Genomic DNA, 18,198 nt, shown 5'->3' with positions numbered 1-18,198 from the left:
AGACGAGTCAATTTAGAATCACCAATGAACCTAAGCCCATGTAAAAAAACTCAGAGGGAACATTTACATTCTACAACGAAAGACCCTGCGCTGGATTTGAACCTAGCACCGTCTTGCTGCGAGGCGACAGCCAGCGCTAATCGCATCAGTTTTAGAGCCACTGTTGAAAATGACAGACAGAAGCGTCAAATGTTTGGATCACCTTTTTTATTCAAAATGTACATCAATGGAATCAAACTAAAGTAAGATCCAGAATCATTTGAGGTGTGGGAGAGGTTCTGACTACAAGAGGTGATGACTGATACTAGAAAAAATGTATGGCAATTCCTGACACCAAAATGTTACACTCAGAGTTACGTCCAAAGATCATAGGTAATAAACAACAAGTCTCCACTTCGATACACAAAATATATCCTTATAAATTATATAAATGCTCGAGTATTTTTTTAATACTCCTATCTGGGGTTTCAATTCAACTCCGTCTTATACTAACATTTGGCAAGTGGGAGCTGAAATCATAGGACAGAGCAAATGTACATGAATTATATGCACCGATTTGAAGAAAACAGCAATGAAGGAAAACAGATAGCAAAACTTTGTTATTTAAGGGTTAAAAACAAGCAGGTCAAAGATCACTGCAGTAATGAAAAAGAGAGAGAGAGAGATGCATGCAAAATATAGAGTAGGCAAGTGAATATTAAAGCACAATGTGTAGTAAAAGGCCATGACATGTGACCTCCATGGTATTCAGCAGTGACATGTAAACATGGGCACCATAAACATTGCTTTGGCTCTTGCATGATTATGACTCTTAATTTAGATGTGCAGAAAACAAGGGAAGAGGACATCCTCATTATACTGTATCACTTTAACACATTACACATAGTTTATTAAGTGCTTCTGTTCTTTTGTTTAAAAGCAAGTCTCGATGATTCACTGTCATTTTATCCTAATGCCTCTGGGTTGAGAATTCTCTTGAACAGATGAGTGCATAGTGCAGGTCACAGCAATTTTATTTCAACTAAAGGTCAAATAATGACTTCCTCTGTGAGTCCTAAAAGTGTGTGAGTCCCACCCGACGACTTCTATGAACTACAAAGAGTCTCTCTATACATTAAGACATGAAAGCAGATTTAAATTGTGCCCGGTTCCTGACCTGCCCAGCTTTTAACCATCCTTAGGTGGTCAGAAATACCATGCGAGTCCACATTAAGGCCGTATTCAACCAAAGGAGATGCAATGGGGAGAGTAAAAGGTTCATACAGCGAGAAAAACAGGAAGAGGTAAAGGGTGCTTAGTTCTTGCTGAAGCTGCAATCCCCTCTTCAGGTGGTCAAGACAGATTAAAAGAAGCTAAAGAGACAAAGAGAAAAGAGCAGGCAGTTAGAGGGAGGAAGCCAAAGCAGAAACGCTTACAAATAAAAGATTCAGAAGTGCGATTCATATCAAGGAGAGAAAAACTTTAGGTTTTGAATTAAATCTTAGTGATCATAGTTATTCAAACAATACACTATAGACATAAAACACCCGATTATATTGTGTCCACACCATGATTTGTTTTAAAACGGTAAAATAAAAGGTACAGCCCGTGTTACGATCCCACGACTTGTCTGTGGTCATTCAGGTGCACAGAAATTTAAATAAATGAACAGGTGCATGTCTTCTCCATCACAACTGAAGTGGAAAAGGTATTAGTCACAACAACACAAAAAGTAAACATGTAAGCATAAGCAGAGGCAACATATCGTGGATTAGATTGCTCAAAGTGGGATTAAAGCAGCATTGAAGCACATACACGTTAACACGTATTATAGCAGAGCAGGTAATGTATAAGAAAACCCTGCAGGGATGGGGAGGGGGGGTCCACAGAGCCTCTGGTCACATTTGAGGTACTCAGTACCCACAAAGGCTGGTCCCTTAGCAAAGCTTGAGGGCTGAGGACCTACTCAGTGCAGAGCCAGGGATTACTGCAAAGGAAAGTGAAACCACACAGACCAATGAGCTGAGGATTGCGAGGAAGGAAAGGATCTTCTGTTGAAGTACTTTGACCCTGGTATCATGTGGAATTATGTGAGTTAAGGCAGGAGTACTTTCAACCCAAGACAATTCCCTCTTTCAAGAGGCGATAAAAGTAACCCTGAACCTTGAAGTGGTGGAACAATAAAGTATAAACTAAGTCAGCAGGCGCCTATTTGATCTGAGGGCCATGAAATAAACACACCTAAAGAGCTTCTTTCAATAAAAATTGTTAAGCAAAGCTAGGACAGCAGCTGGCCAATGAACTTGCACAAGTACAACCTACTGGCACCAACATTTGTTCACTGTAAGCCCCTGATAAATGAAATATAACTATTTCATACATTTATTAAATAAACCTTGATTTAATTTCCTAAAAATAAAGTAATGTTTGTCATAGACAATGATTATGTTCACAGGTATAATATATGGTGAAAAATTGGCCTTTATTTTATTAAAAATTTCTTTAATATATGCGTAACACTGATACAAATAACACTGGTCCCTGCAGGACAATTGACATTAAGATGATTGACTTTTAAAATGTGCCTTCATATTGAGAACAATAAGAAAAAAGAAAGTTACAATTGCACTTACAACATTAATATATAGTATGTAAAAAAACCATCACATTCAGGTATAAAATATTAAAAGTGCAAATGTGAAAGCTAATACAACGATGCACAAAACACATGATGATGAATGAGGTATGGGAGAAGTGGCAAAGAGAGGAGGCTCACATCTGTTCATGCATGAGGCTGAAGAGAAACAACATCAGCAAGGGGACATTAAGAAAGTAAATCTCCATTTTATTTTTTATTGTTTAAAATGTCTTTATAATTCTTAAAGAAAAACAATGTAATGTGGTTACATTCTGCAATTAATTTGCAGTGCCGGGAAGCACCTTTCTTATCATTCAAACTGCTTTTACAAGCAAGAAACTGTAATACAGTATGAATTTTATCTAGTTACAGCTGAGTTGTTGACTCTTGTATTGCTGAAGCTTCACATAAAAACAAACAAACAAACAAACAAAACTTCACTTACTAAAATTATAGACTGTATATAAAAGAGAGCCATAGCTGCTGTGACATCAGTGGTTTGTAAAGCCCCGCCCACAAGAACTGGGATTGGAATTTGGAAACTAGCAATCGCAAGAAACTGCAACGCTCATACGGTAATAATTTGTTGCCCTAAAGTAGATCTCACTTAACCTATATTGTGATTTATACCGTAAACTCGTAGAGAATGTTTTTATTGAGGTATTAAACATTTATGCAATTATACTTCTTTTTATCAGCAGAGGAACTGCCCCCTAATGGCCATTGAAAAGAATGCAGACGTAATCCACTTTCGCTTTGACTTTACATTTTAAATCCTGAAGATACACCTATCTTTTATATACAGTGCATGATGAAAGCACACGGTGGCTTTTATTGTGAAGGAGATTAATCAAAGGAGACTAATCAAAATTTTATCTACAAGAGAAGCAACTTTACTCCCTGCTAACAATTTGAACAACATAACATGAGACAAATTGACAGATTTTAAATATCTACATCAAGACAAGGTTTTTTGGCTGCACAATAACGGATACAGAACGGACACGGACTGCTTTTCTGTCGCACTTCTAAAAAAGAAGGTGCTTGTTGTAGCACAAAACTCTACTTCCTGTTACCACTTTAACCACAGGTGTCACCAAATAAGCAAGAAGTGATTAGCCTATCAGAAACCCAATGATTAACTACTTGAAGTGTGCTTTTCTTCAGCAAGACATTTTCTTGAAATGCAGCAACTTCAGACACCACAGTTTCATGGAGGCGGTTTAAAAAAAAAAAAACATTACTAAGTCTACTGCTTTTCTTCAATCTCACAGTCAATCTGCCTTCATATTAATAACAGTCTATTCTTGTAAAGTCTGAAATCCAAAACAGATTTCTCATCCTTCATGCTTCAGTCCCATTGTTTTAATGCATGTTTCCATTTAGCCTCAGTACATTTCTGCCCATCACTACAGTAGTCATGTATGTTAATATCTTTTTAAAAGCTCACATCATGCAAAGAGTCACTAAATATTAAAAAAACAAAAAACAAACATGGAATGCATTTTGTAAATTTGCATAAAAAGAGAAGCCGAATAATTGCTTGTACAACCCACACAACTGACAAGCATCATTCAGCGTGAAAAAAACAAAAGAGTAAGTCAAACTGATAGCAATGCCCAGCGTCTTCCACAGAGCAGGGAGGGGCGTGTGGAGGGTTGGATTATGGGGTAATGTGAGGGTGAGGAAGGGGTACTGTAAAGGATGATGGGGTTGGAAACTCATTCACAGCAGGATGGCCACAAGGGAGCACTTTTTCTACAGGAATCCTTAGCTGGAAATAAGAGAGAAGGGCTGTTATTGCTTTCTTGGAGTTAAAACATCATCACAAGACACAGTTTCACACAGGTGACATCACATCAACATTAGTTATCAGGGGGCGCTGACGGGGAAAACATGCTTTTTAAGGCAACTCAAAAGGACTGAGTGCAGAGGTGAGGATGTGAGTACAGCTATCTATTTGTTTGAATCAGACAGTTAAATAAATCTTTTTCTTTCTTTTCAGGTTTTCCTCCCTCCCTTGAGTTTCAAACAGCGGGTCTTATTGTCTTCCTCGAGCCTTGCTCGTCAAACACCATCTTGTTTCCAGCTTTTTTAAGAGCTCTGAAATGCTTGTGGAGTTTACAGATTGCAAGACAGATGTCTTTATTCACTTCTACCCTCCCCAGTGGTTGAGTCTTAACAACATGTCCCTCTGTGGATTTGGCTTTTGAATCCACAAAAGTGGGGTGGGGTGGTGGGAGTGGGAGTGGGGGTCGTCATATGGCTCTGGCTGATCAACAAAACATGTCATCTCTGTAAACAGAGAAGGGCCCTGAGGCTGCTAGCTGCTCTGGTGTGACCCGTTAGTTTCAGTTACTCTTCAGTTCAGCCTTGAATGAGTCTTTGTGCAAAGTCAGGGAAGGGCCACGAGAAAAAGAGACTGTTGTGCTTTTTGGGAGGCAGATGGAACAGTACATCAAATGGATGGGTGGGGATCTAATAAAGTGGCTGATTTAGAAGCTGGCAGAAGGACGGTAAACACTGCCAACTCAAGGATAGGATCGGCACAGATGTTTCCGTGAAGTACTGCAAATCTGTGGCAATAAAATACTACATTTGGATTAGCCATTTCTCAAACAGTGACGTGCTTAAATAACTTAAATGGGCAAATTAAATCCATGCAAATTAGAGGAGATTTAACAGCTTTATAAATCTTCAGATTGTGTTTACATATTCAGATTCAGAGAAGTATTTGGCTGCACAGTTTGACAGCCACTAATGCTTCAGTTTCATTTCTGGTTAACTTGTACTACTTATCAGTCAATCGTCTGAAGTACAAAATGTCAGATAATGAAAATGTTGCCTTTCAAAGTCAAATAAAATGTTGCGAGCTCCATCAATGTTCTGTTAATCTGGGCCTGGGTCACGATGGCAGCACTCTCAGGAAAGATGCTTAGACATTCCTCTCCCCAGCCAACAATTCTAGCTCCAGTAGGGATGCAGGGGCGTTCCCAAACCATCCAACAGACATAATCTCTCCAGCATGTTCTGGGTTACCTCCCATTAGTACTCAGACACATCTCCTATGAGGCGTCCAGAATGCCTTGTGATCAGAAGCACAAACCACTTCAACTGGCTCCTTTCCACACAGAGGAGTTGCAGCTCTACTCTGTGCTGCATCTTCCCAGACATCCAGACACTCTTGGCTGCTACATACAGCTTGTGGTCCTATGAAGGTGGGAAAGTAGATCAACTGTCTTCACTACAACAGCCAAGTAAAGTGTCTGCATCGCTGCAGACACGCACCAATTTGACAGTGTCCTGTTCCATTCTCCCCTCACTCGTGAACAACACCCCAAGATACTCAAAAACTCTCCCACTTGGGACAGCAACTCCTCCCTTTTGCCCAGAGAGGGCACTCCACCCATGTCCAGCTGCGAACCATGGCCTCAGATTTGGAGATGCTAGATGCTCACACTCAGCTGCAAAGTGCCCCGGTGCGAGCTGAAAATGATCAAAAGCTGAGAGGTGATCCTGAGACCACCAAACCAGAGAACCAGTGTCATAAAAATCTATGAATCGGTGACAAAGGGCCGTTCTGGTGGAGTTAACAATGATTCCCGAATTGCAGAAGCTTCAGAATTTTAATATTTATATAATTTTTTCACATCTGTTGGCGGTGTAACTCAAGAAGGGGGTCTTACCCGAAAAGGTGCCTCACGCAGCATGCAGCAAGTGTGGGAGGAGTTAACTGGAAAACATTACGGATGCAACATAGGTGACACATGCACTCACAGGACACATTCAAAACACAACATTCATCATAAATAACTGTCTCCCGGAGACTGAAAAGAACTTGATTATTAGACCCCGCTAGTCAGATTTAATTTGTGACCTTGAGACAGAGCCTAAAAAAGAAAATTGGAATGGCTGTGAAGAAAATCAATTAGCAAGAAGGAAATAAAGCAACAAGAAACCTCTCAGTGCAAGTGTCTTCTTCCTTTTCCAACGGGCACATCAGCTTTAACACAACCAGGAGTTGATTAGCACCATGAAGGGACCAACAATGTCAATAACACATCAGGCTGCACACGCAATACCAGCCTCAGCCTCACTAAACTTGTGGTATAAGCAAAAGCATGTCAGATCTATTACCAAAGCATTTGGAAAAGCGGATAAAGTATTGGCACATGTGTGTAAAGCTGTTTACACACATGTATTGAGAGCGTTTGATTCTGTGGTGAACCAGCAGCAGCGCTTAATTGCAGAGCAATGATTTCTGACTGAAATTCATTCATCTAACTCTGCTGACAGTTGGCTACTTTTCAACTATTTAGATGAGGACAGATTGTAATTTTCACCAGTCTCCCTCCCCTCTCTTCTCCTCTTATTTCTCCACACTGGCGATGAGTTATAGTCAGCTCACTTAGCGTGGAATTTAGTACTAACTACAATCTCTATTATTATATGGAGGGAAAACTGGAACATTCATCTGCCTCTGTGAATTAAAGAGCAGTGTCAAAGTCTGCTTATAAGGATTTGCCTGAGCCTTTCAGCTATACAAATCTAATATGGATTAGCATCAAATTATACAAATCCACGGTGGGTTATTAACCAGTGGTGGCAGATAAACCACTGAGATATTGATATGACAGTTCCAATACATACTGATATAAAACCTTGAAGTCAGTTATTTTATCACTGGCTTGTCAACACCCTCCCAAATTCATTTCACACTCCATTTCCTGTAGTCACACAGCCAATGGTACACCTGTGAGGGTAAAGCCACAGAGCGGGATAACAATACTCACTTTTTCCTCTCTTTGTCCCTCTTGAGTGTGGTGGAGCCCCCTGCCTGCTGAGCTTGATTCTGCAAGAGCTCTGCAGCAGTCTTTTTCTGTTTGAATGTGTTGACCTCATCGTCCAGAGTCTTCTTCTTTTCTTCCAGCTTCTTTTTCTCGTCCTGGTGGAGTTTCTTCAGACGGTCGAATTTCTCGTGCAGCTACGTGACAAGAAACAGACACAGTTGTTTTGCGTTTTAAAAACAAAGCAGAAATATATCTGGCTCACATAAACACTGGTTATGCTGCTGATACTTACCTCTTTCTCTGCTTCTTTGAGCTCAGCCTCCTTCTCTTTAACTCTTTGGACAAACATTTGCCTCATTTCTTCTTCCTTCTTTTGCAGTTCTCCCATGAACTCGTTCCTCTTAGCTTCATATGTTTCCTGCAGACTGGCAGAGGAAAATGACAGAGGGAAGAAATATGAGCAATAGAAACAGTAAAGCAAATCTCTTATAAGATAAATTTAGCATATTTTATAAAACCATTCAAGATTTTAACCTCCATCCTATGAAAACTTTCACAGTTACAGGCCCCCAAAGTGTAAAAAGTAAATGGGAGGTTGGGGGATAGAAATAAGCTGATGAATGCAAAAATCAGCTGCAATAAAGGAGTCTGCTACCTGAAGGGCTTGCTGTCAGGATCCGTGTCTTTGAACCCCATTTCCTCCAATTTACATCTCCGATAGAGTTCATAGTGACGCGTGTGAGTCTGCTCTCGCAGGTCCTCCATGTTAACTCTGATCAGCATTTCCCGCAGTTTGACAAAGTCACAGTGAGTCTCATTTTCCACTGTGAGAAACAGAACACAGGGACTTAGTACATGTCTCACAGAACAAACTAGAACGCATGCTAAAGCTACAGTATAAAGTAAATCAAACAAACTGCAGCAGTATAAAAAGGCAGTGTTCATGTCCTGTGTTTTCTGTATTGATTTTTGGTGCTGGACTGAACCGAGCTGCATGCCTCCACAGGACATGTGACACCATGTGAGTATGCATGCAGACAGTCTGGGGTAAACAGACCCAGTGTTTGATAAAAAGCCTTCTTCAGTCATAAATATTATACACTGCAGGCCATCCGCATTAAAACGGCGGTGTGGGTTTCATTGTTTTGGCAGCAATCCAGCACACTGAATTTTAAATGAAGTATTAATGATATGGGAAAAACACTGACTTTAAGCTTTGGGGTTTTTTGATGTAATCCACATAAATATTAGACACACATCGTGGGAAATGCATCTCTGTTTACCCTATGGCTGCTTGTATAAAAGGATAGAATTTCTAAAGGGATTACACCGAAATTAAAGCAAATTTAGCAGAAAATTGTTGTTGTTTTTAAAATAAAGACTTCAGGGTGTTTTTTATGTTTGATAGCATTATAAAGTAGACATAACAAGAAACGAGAAGAGCAGTCATACTGCAAGCATTTAAGCTGCGTGTGTTGAATAAGACCGAATCATATAAACATCTGCACGCATGCATGCATACACATTTGATAATAACAGCAAGCACGTGTCTGTAACAAACGGCATAGGAGCAAATCAGTGCAACTGGAGTTAAAGTATTGACAGTTCTGTCTGCTTCACATACATTAACCACACCATTGATCAAGGAGGTCAATAAAAGCGACATAAAATTCCTTTATGGGCTAAAAGCTGGTGCTGCAATGATTTACAGTGTGATGGCAGTGACGGAACTGCAGGTTATATAACAGGTTATCAGCTAGTCTGCAGCAGCTATTTGAGTTGAGCAGAAATATAAGGGGAGGGAGTGGCTAGAGCAGCTGTGATGAGAAGGAGCATGCTCTCATTTCCTGTGCAGGATGTAACCCGGGCTTACCCTGCACCGTTCCCCAGGGGTACTGCCGGGCCTTCACCATCTTGTTCCCAATCTTGACTTCCTCTGTGCTCCCCACCACGGCAAAGGGCAAATGGCTCTGTGAAGCGTAAAGAAAAGCACGGTTGGTGTGCTGCCAAACACACACTCTGCAAATTCTCCACAGCTTCTCTCCACACACAAAGTAAATAAATAAATCAAACACCTTTTTGTTACCAAGAAATCCAGAAGTATTTGTGCTGCCGGCGTACGTCGATTCCATCATTTCAACTTACACAATTAAGCTGATCATTAAGAACTTGTTTTTCCAGACAGCAAGTACTACAATAAAGATTTATGATGTCTCAGAACAGAGTTGAGGTCAGGCTGTGCAAACATGAGAGGAGAGGCTGCAGTTTAATAGAATCAGTTAAGGATAGTTAAGGAATTTGCACAGATCAGGACTAACAAACATCTAAGTGAGCCTTGAATTATCTGTCAGTGCACACAGGCCCTTTCCCACACTGCAGGTTTCCTGCAGAGCGAACTGAACACTCTGCCGTGCTGCGACAGCGGCTTCCTGACAGACTAAGGAGACACGTACGACGTCTGCCCCGACTCCACATCACAAGTTGTTACGCTGGTAAAATAAATTAGAATTAAGCAGCGTAGCTACATCCGTCTGCTCCCTTAGTCACACAGGGTCGCCACAGCAGGTAGCTCCACACGTTTGATTTGGCAGACTCTTTAATCCCGGCTGCCCTTCCTGACACAACCCTGAAGACATTCGTGTCCCCCTCCATGACTGAACTGTGGATCTTTTGCTTAGGTTAGCTGAATGTGTAACGCACAACAGTAGAAATGATCCTTACGTTCATGGTGGAGTTGATCTCGGCCACGGATTCGTCATCAGTGGGGAACTGGTAGATCTGCACTCCGTTGCTGACCAGCTCACTGGTGATTTTGATTTTGAACTTGGCCAGCTCACTCTTCGAGATAGCATCTGACTTGGCGATGATTGGGATAATATTGACCTGCAGTTAAGAAATGAGGCGAGCATTCACGTAGTTATCACAATAGCGCAATAAGGTGAAGTGAAATATTTCAGACATTCAGCTAAATATAGTTTCACAGCTAGTTTCACAGCCTTTCCCCTTCTGTAGTCCAAATTTAGAAAGTAGTTGATTTATTAAAAAAAACTCTTAAGCTGTAGCTAGAATTAAGTAATATTACAGTTTAATAACAGAGCGCATAACATTTTTTCTTATACATGGCTTCCACTCATATATTCCCAAAGACTGCAGTAGTAATTTAAAAGAAAATGTGAAAAATGATAGGGGTACTGTTTGCTTTAACATTCAGAGAGTATAAGCAAATTCAATACAGACAAAAGCTAAAACTCCAATCAAGAGATAAACAGAATCACTGTGGTTGTCAACTTAACTCAGGTTTCCTTTATATAAAAAGGGTGAATTTGATGCTTCTGCACAAAATGCACTAATCACATGCTGCCTGTTTCATTTAAGACGAATATACCACAGAGGAATACAGAAACGATGAAAATAACTTCTTTCATCACATGTGAATCTCCATTGCTCACAAATCAGGAGATCAATTAGTGAAAAGGTCATGATTTTTACACTCGATTTAAGTCAAAACAAATTTGCTGTCCACTCATGTGATAAAGCCAGGTTCAAAGAAAGCATCTTTTTGACATTAAATGCACTGGCTTTAGGTTTTAATATATAAATAATAAAATATCATCTCGATTCATACTTCCCCCTCAGAGAGGACAGAAACATAATCTTAAGTACAGAGATAAAAATAGTAAAAGCAGCAAAGAAAGTGAAAGCTTTCGTGTTATGTCTCAGATCACAGAAAGTTTCTCCAACATATATGTTACCCAAACAGTGATAATCTAGGGAGGTGGGGAAAAACAGGCACGATCACCGTCGTATATAAATTACAGCTGACAGGTGGAAAATAACATTTCACTCCTACACAACTATTTTACAGTGCTGTGTCAGCCCACACAATCCCGGATTTTATTTATTATTATTTGAATGTGGGCCCCTTTCACTAAAAGCAAGGGATGCTCCGGGTCATGTGAACAAAAATATCTTAGTGCATCCCTTCGTCTGGTGAGGATACAAAGTCTAGCTCGAGGACACTTCAGCAGAGCGCTGTTTGAATGTGCTCCTAGGTGAACGTGTAAACAGAGGAGGCTCTGCTCTAGATCACGCTGCTGTGAATGCTTGCTGGAGGGCACAGCTGCTCTGGCAAACGCTAGGCTGGTTCTTTGTGCAAAAGCCATGAGGGCCATGCAAATAAGCTGATGGGAAAGGACCTCACAAAAACCAGGCTTCAGTCACTGAGCAGACTGCATTTCACAGCTGACCTACACCGACGCAGCAACAAGCCCGAGCCAATTTACGTTCAAGCAGATGGAAAAGGTTTATGGCCTATGACTGAAGAAGGCAGATTCAATGACACAGTCATGCAGTGTCAAAGCACATACCTACAGCATATCTACGACACGCTACTCAATAAACAGATATTCTGTAAGATCATTCAGCTGCAGCACAACTGTCACATAATAGAAACAATCCTAAACATCTTCTAGCGGACTCTTTGACACAAAAACAACTAAAGATGACACTCAGTGAAGTGAAGCTGACCTTGCTATCAAGTTTTTTCATGGTCACCAGATCCAGCGATTTGAGCGAGTGTCCCGTTGGAGCGATGAAGTACAGGCACGCATGGATGCGGGTGTCGTGGTAGCTGTGTAGCGTGCGCTTGATTTTCAGCTCCTCCTGTAGATATGCTTCAAACTGGGCATCAATAAACTCCACAATGGACTTGTAGCTGTTAAAAGATGAGGGACAGAGAAGATTTTTTTGTCAACACACCACAGCATCTGAAACCAGCAAATATTAAGCATTTTTTTTAAATATAAGCTACAATTCTTATCTAAATAGTAAGGTATTAATATTCAGGATATCAGCGAATCATTGCAGCACTAGAGTCACTGTTATCTGTGGAAGGCCCGAAAGTATACTGAGAGTATAGCTACACAGAAGACAACTGTGACTTCTAAAGACTTTGTCTCCTCTGGGAAAATCATGTAGGAACATCTCTTATACTTTTATTATAATCATTATCCAACGATCTGCAAGGAACCTAGCAGAGTAAAAATCCACTACAAAAAGAGTCCGATCAGACTGGGAGATTTGAGTTCTCACACGTTTCTCCTCATGGTAATTTCAACAAAACTTTAGGGCTGCAGTGCATGTGTGAAGACGCCTGCAGTCAGAACATGTGAGAGCAACCACCTGGTAAACATGATTAATTTTTAACTAACTTTACAGAAGCAATGATCAATTTTGCTGTGTGTTAGGACAGACCGTCTTATCTGAGGAGGTTTAGTCTAAAGCAGGGAGATTTCAAACAAATGAGCATTTCAAGTCATACTTTATACTCATGCCAGGTCAGATTCTTGATGTTTGTAGTTTTAGAGTATTTGATTTATCCAATAACTAATTCAATCTTATCTGCAATGACACATGCGAGAGAAAATGAACAAAAGAGAAAGATGTTGGCCGGTTTATTGAGGACTACAGGAAGCTTCAAAAGGCATCCACTCTTTCCACAAAACAGACCCATAAACACTGTGAAAAAACCCCACAGCTTATGTAGAAAGTATAGGATATTCTGCCTGCAGCAGTGTATAAGATAGTTTAACCCCATGTTACTTCCCCTGGGATTTCCAACAATTGCAGGATTCCCATTGTACAGAGCTTACAAAGTTCACACAGTCTCCTCCTCTTCCTCAACTTAGCCTCTGCATCACACTTAAGGTTTGGTAACAAAATCGTGGGTGTACACAGCAGCTTAAGTGTCATATCCTAAGGCTGTGATTTGCTTCTCATGCCAGACAGGAAAGCAGCTACATCTTAATTTCTGTTTCCCAAAACTGATGAGGAAACTACTTCACTTTAGACATCTGATGAAAGAAAGTTAAGCAACGAATGACACATAAGCTGCGGAGAGGCTTCAAGTACTCCCAAGATGTTTGTCTGGGATGTATATTGCTCCCACTGAAAGATCCAAATAAAAGAAAGTTCTGGAGTTTGACGTCGCCCTCTCTCAAAGATGAAGCAGCTAAGAGTGGCTGACTTACCTGTCTTCTTTATTGATCTGGTCTCCAAAGCCCACGGTGTTGACAACAGTGAGTTTGAGGCGCACGTTGCTCTCCTGAAGTTCATAGGTGTTGGACTTGAGTGTGACTCCCGGCTGGTTGTGCTGGGTGGGCTCACCTTCAAACTTGGTGTTGAACAGCGTGTCCATCAGAGTGGACTTACCCAAACCCGTCTCACCTGCACAACAAACAGAAAATACATCAAGTTACTATCTTCATCTTACTATTACATCATTCCAATCACATAAAAAGGACCTCTTCATCTTTACTTACAGGGCAGTTGCTATTATTTCACTAACTGGAAAAAACTCCCAAACCAAAAGGAATTTAATGACAGGCCCTTTTCTTTGATCAGCTTTTGATATATTTCAGCTCAAGCCACTCTTTCTGACACTACAGTTGTGTAACTCAAGCAAAAAGAAAAAAAATGGTGCCTGATAATGTTAAGAGTACATTAAAAACAGCGTATTGAATATGCTTAAAACAGAGTGTATTACTCTCAAATGCTTAAAGCCACAAAAACAGCAGCAGTAGCTGCTATGTAATGTACTGACATCCATTTACTGTTAGATGACTCAGATACTGAGCTCCATCTGTAAGAAAATCTATTTTTATTCATTATAGCCTGACCTACAGTCCAACCATGTTAGCCCATTTTTGTGGGACATCTTACAACATCCCTGTTTTTCTCTGATAGCACAAGCACACAGACACATCTTTCGGAGCAAAGCTCAGTTCGCAACAGTTAAAATTTTGCATCTTGTTTGAAGAAAGTGAAGAACACATAGAAAGGACAGGATGGGTCAATGTGTGAAGTAAAGGCCAAAAATAACACAACAGAAACATTCTGCAGACATACCAGTCATCTTTGAGGCACACATCGTCACATTTTTGCCTGAGTCATACAGCAGCGCTTACAGTTTGGAACAAAACTGGTTTTTCTGCAGCATCGTCTTTGCATCCATATTTTGATTGGATTGTACTAATGTTTTTATAGATTATTTGGAAAAACTGGCAGTCAAAAAGCATTAAAAAGTAACATTATGAGAAAAAACACACATTTCACTCCACTCCCGAGTATAAATAGAATCTAGAGGATGTGTTTAGCTCGGAGGAAACTCAAAAGCCTGTCGCTCGTGCCCACCAATCATTTCATCATCAAAAAGTCTTAAGTGGACATATTCTGCTCATTTCCAGGCCCATATGTTCATTCTTGCACTTTACTAGAGTATCTTTGCATGTTAACAGTTTAAAGTAATCCCTCAGTTTATTCTTTGTCTGAATTAAATCTTTTTAGCTCCTCCCATGTTCCCTTTAAGCCACCCCCCTTCTGATTGTTTGCCCCTTGCAAGAAAAAAACAGCAGGTTTGAACAGCAGATGGGCTGTGTGCCCGAGATAACCACATTACAGATATCCCCTTTAAGTGACATTGTAAAGAGCCGAAAGTTTATGGATGGATTTATGGACATGGATTACTTGTATATACAGTGATCTCATGATCTGAAACCTTTGCCTGGTTTAATATGAACATGCACCTGTAGAAAATATGAGACAAATGCATAACAGGTCTAGTTTAAAATATATAAACACAGGGTAGTAATGTAACGTAATCTAATTTGCAGCATATCACAAAAACACATTGTATTCAAGGTTAAGGGGAACTATCAGAGTTCCCACAGCTTTCTATGGTTTTAAAATGTTATAGCTCTGCCATCAGAGATGTTTAGTTAAATATTCAAGCAAGAATGCTGAAGTTAGTCACAAAGCAAGTTCCCCCACAAAAGAAGAGCCCATTGTTTTACTGCTATTACATCCACTGCAGTTTACCTTTTTTGTTTTTGCTAACTCACTGCCAAGCTGATGACTGATGAGTATTTTTGAATATTGTAGTCTGCTAAGACTCATCTTTCATGTTACTTCCTGTGCTGCTCTGCACATATTTTATTGCTTTCTGGACATTTAACATGTTCCAGAACGGAAACCCTAATGAAAAGATGTTTGTATTTTCAAACAAAAACATAATATGAATACTTCTGTTTTCTATAAATACAGTATCATAAACTATAACCTCCACCTTTCTCCCATTTTAATACGTACTGTTTTTCTTCCTGCCTGTCAACTCTGGCACTGACATATTACATGTGCCTAACCTGAACAATAATAGAAACGATTAAATAAATATATAAATAAAAAGGAAAAGACAAACAAGAGGAGCCTATACAGAGTTCTGAAAATGCAAATATGTTTGACATAATGGCACATTCAGATCCTGTTTCTGAGTGCAAGTACTGCCAGACATGACAGGCCTTTACAAAAATACTATAACCTCCACAATTGCAACAAAATGGCATCTAAATAAATTGAACATTATTTTCTCCATTCAGCTAGGGCTGCTGAATGGCTGTATTAGATTAGTTTTAGTGGGATGCTAATAAATTGGCGACTGAGTGCACATAATTGAATACTTCCAGCACTTAATAAGGCTGATGTGACTTGGCTCTCCAGTCTAAAATTAAACTTGTAGGGCATCATTTCTGACTGTCCTCTACATCCTGGAGAAGGCTTGTATCCTGCATTCAGTGTTGCATTTTTTTTTTAAACAGTCATGCATATTCAAATTAAATAACCACCAGCAGACACTTGACTTTCCTGAACTGAGAGCATCTTACTCATTACAGTAACCAAAGCAAGTGAAAAGGAAACTGAGAGTCAAACACTGAGCAGCTTTTTGTCTTGTGGAAACACTTGAACTGAAGCAAAGACATTGTGCCTGAAGACATAGAGAGGAAATCTCACATGACACACTCACCAACACAGAGGATGTTGAAGCAAAATCCGTGGTTGACAGACTTGTTAACCAGCTGGTCAGGCATGCTGTCAAAGCCGACATGGCCCGATAGAGGGACAGCACGAGCTCCTTCACCCTAAAAACAAAAGACATAAAGCAACAAGTCAGTGCCTTTCGATCACTAAACACCTTCCACGTCTGTAAGCACGTGCAGGATTCCTTCTAACGTGCTGAAATATGCATCGCAACCACAGCTGTCCTGTGTAAATAAAACCGTACCATGCCTTCGACCATTTTTTGATCACGTTAGTCTTTGACAATGAGTTCAGGTGCAGTGCTAACTCACTTCCTGCTTCCTGAGCTGTGACTTTCTTCCACAGACGAGACAGTTAGAAACCACAATGTACATATATGGAAAGGTACTGCTGTTTGTGTCAAGACAGAGCGTTTAGAAAAATTGGGGGAAAAAAAGCTTACTGTTTAAAAATTAAAAAAATAAAATAAAAACGGATAAAAGCATTAGCATAACTGGCACTGAGTTTTTTGGGTTTTTTTTAAACTTCCTCTTCTGAGCCTATTTCACTTCCATTCACTCTATCACACTGTTTATAGACAACCTGTATCTGGACCACTAAACACAACAAGTGTAAAAACACTGTTGTTACATATGTGTGTGGGTGTGTGGCTGCTGGTAAGCATCTCCATCAGTGTGAACCTCCTTTCTGCAGCCTACGTTTTGCAGGAAAACAAAAAATGTAGATTATATGGCAAAAGAAAGAATATCTCAACCATCTCAACCTCAGACAACCAGCTATTATGTGGCTTAACATAACACACTGTTGCAGTCCAATGTGGTGAAGATTTCTGGGAGGAAAAACACTCTGTTTTAGACTCAATTTAAAATAACTGAGCAAGCTGAGGGCACTAAACAGTTGTGGATTATTTGGATGGCTGAAATTGGGTTTAAACAGCTGAGGGAGTGTTTGGAAAACTGGACAACCAGCCCTATACTCTTCAGCTGCAAGTGCAACATTCCTGAGACCATTCCCGCTTTTCATGACACTCACAGCCAAGTTACACACAGTGAGCGGGTTTCCATTCACTAGATATGGATATCAAACTGTAAAACCTTGCTATTCTCAGCCCTCCCTCTGGGTTACGCGGCTTCTTTCCAAGCCCCCTCCCAAAAAAGGCAAACTTAGACCACGATTTGTGCATTGCACGGCCAAATGTCTACAAGGAGCTACGATCTATTTGTCCGTAATATTCATTAAGACAACGCCCGGAAAACAAAGTTGACGGGTCTTGCATAAAACAACATAACGGAAATGAGCATCGTAGCCGTGCCGAAATGGGGGCGTTCAGAATGAATGGCCTACCTATGGCTCTGTAACAGCCTCTCGTTTTTATGTGAGATAATAGATAAGTCGGTTACTTTAAATTTTAAATGTCTTAATCTGTTAATTCCGTTTACAGGGTAATTTAGGTTTTTACCAGTACAGGAAATCTGCAGGCGTTAGCATACCAAAATGAAAATATTCTACCGGAGAGCTTCGACTGTTGAGTGCTGGGCCTTAATTTGATATCTGGTTAAAATTTGTTTTTATACCGTGTTTAGGGACGCATAATCAGATTTCTATTAGCTCTAATTATAACTGATCTAATTAAGCCACGGTACACTGGATTTGGATGGAATAGCCACGAAAAACGGATGGTGGCTGGGTAAATCTGCTTGAAATTATACACTCTTCTGCGAAACGCTTGATCCATAACAAAAATATATAAGATAAATACATGAATTCCAGTGTGAAACAGGCTACTTACCGCTTGCCTTGCTATCTCGGTTGACGCCATAATAGCTGCTGTTAGCCGGAGGACGAAACCTCTGCTGCTCTGTTTAGCAAAGGAAGCTGCACCGTTAACGTTACACCGAAAGATGGCCTAGCAGGAATGTA

At 40.2% G+C, this 18,198-nt stretch overlaps 1 protein-coding gene and 1 long non-coding RNA gene across 7 annotated transcripts in view; one reads left to right on the top strand and one right to left on the bottom strand.

The window, feature by feature from the left end:
* Positions 1-3,943, top strand: part of LOC120723753 — a 20,624-nt gene extending 16,681 nt beyond the window's left edge. Inside the window, exons 2-3 of the long non-coding RNA XR_005693820.1 lie at positions 3,436-3,441; positions 3,933-3,943. This is a non-coding gene — a long non-coding RNA (uncharacterized LOC120723753). The remainder of the gene's footprint in view (positions 1-3,435; positions 3,442-3,932) is intronic.
* On the bottom strand, positions 191-18,198 carry LOC120723742 (septin-6). 6 transcript variants are annotated; one of them, XM_040015420.1, is made up of 11 exons: positions 18,068-18,184; positions 16,265-16,379; positions 13,437-13,632; positions 11,935-12,121; positions 10,129-10,290; positions 9,281-9,377; positions 8,063-8,231; positions 7,700-7,832; positions 7,411-7,601; positions 6,304-6,350; positions 191-1,352 (listed from the first exon to the last, which is right to left on the bottom strand). In XM_040015420.1, the coding sequence occupies exons 1-10, from the start codon at positions 18,095-18,097 to the stop codon at positions 6,347-6,349; spliced, it is 1,284 nt and encodes a 427-aa protein (XP_039871354.1). In that variant the 5' UTR covers positions 18,098-18,184; the 3' UTR covers positions 191-1,352; positions 6,304-6,346. The 6 variants fall into 6 exon arrangements, with proteins under 6 accessions (XP_039871354.1, XP_039871351.1, XP_039871350.1 ...); XM_040015419.1 differs by lacking the exon at positions 191-1,352 and adding an exon at positions 2,443-4,391; XM_040015417.1 differs by lacking the exon at positions 6,304-6,350.

This window comes from Simochromis diagramma, unplaced genomic scaffold, assembly GCF_900408965.1.
Source record: "Simochromis diagramma unplaced genomic scaffold, fSimDia1.1 OVJJ01000685.1, whole genome shotgun sequence".
Lineage (NCBI taxonomy): Eukaryota > Metazoa > Chordata > Actinopteri > Cichliformes > Cichlidae > Simochromis > Simochromis diagramma.
The sequence above is the reverse complement of the archived record's forward strand: the minus strand, read 5'-3'. Positions and strand labels throughout refer to the sequence as shown.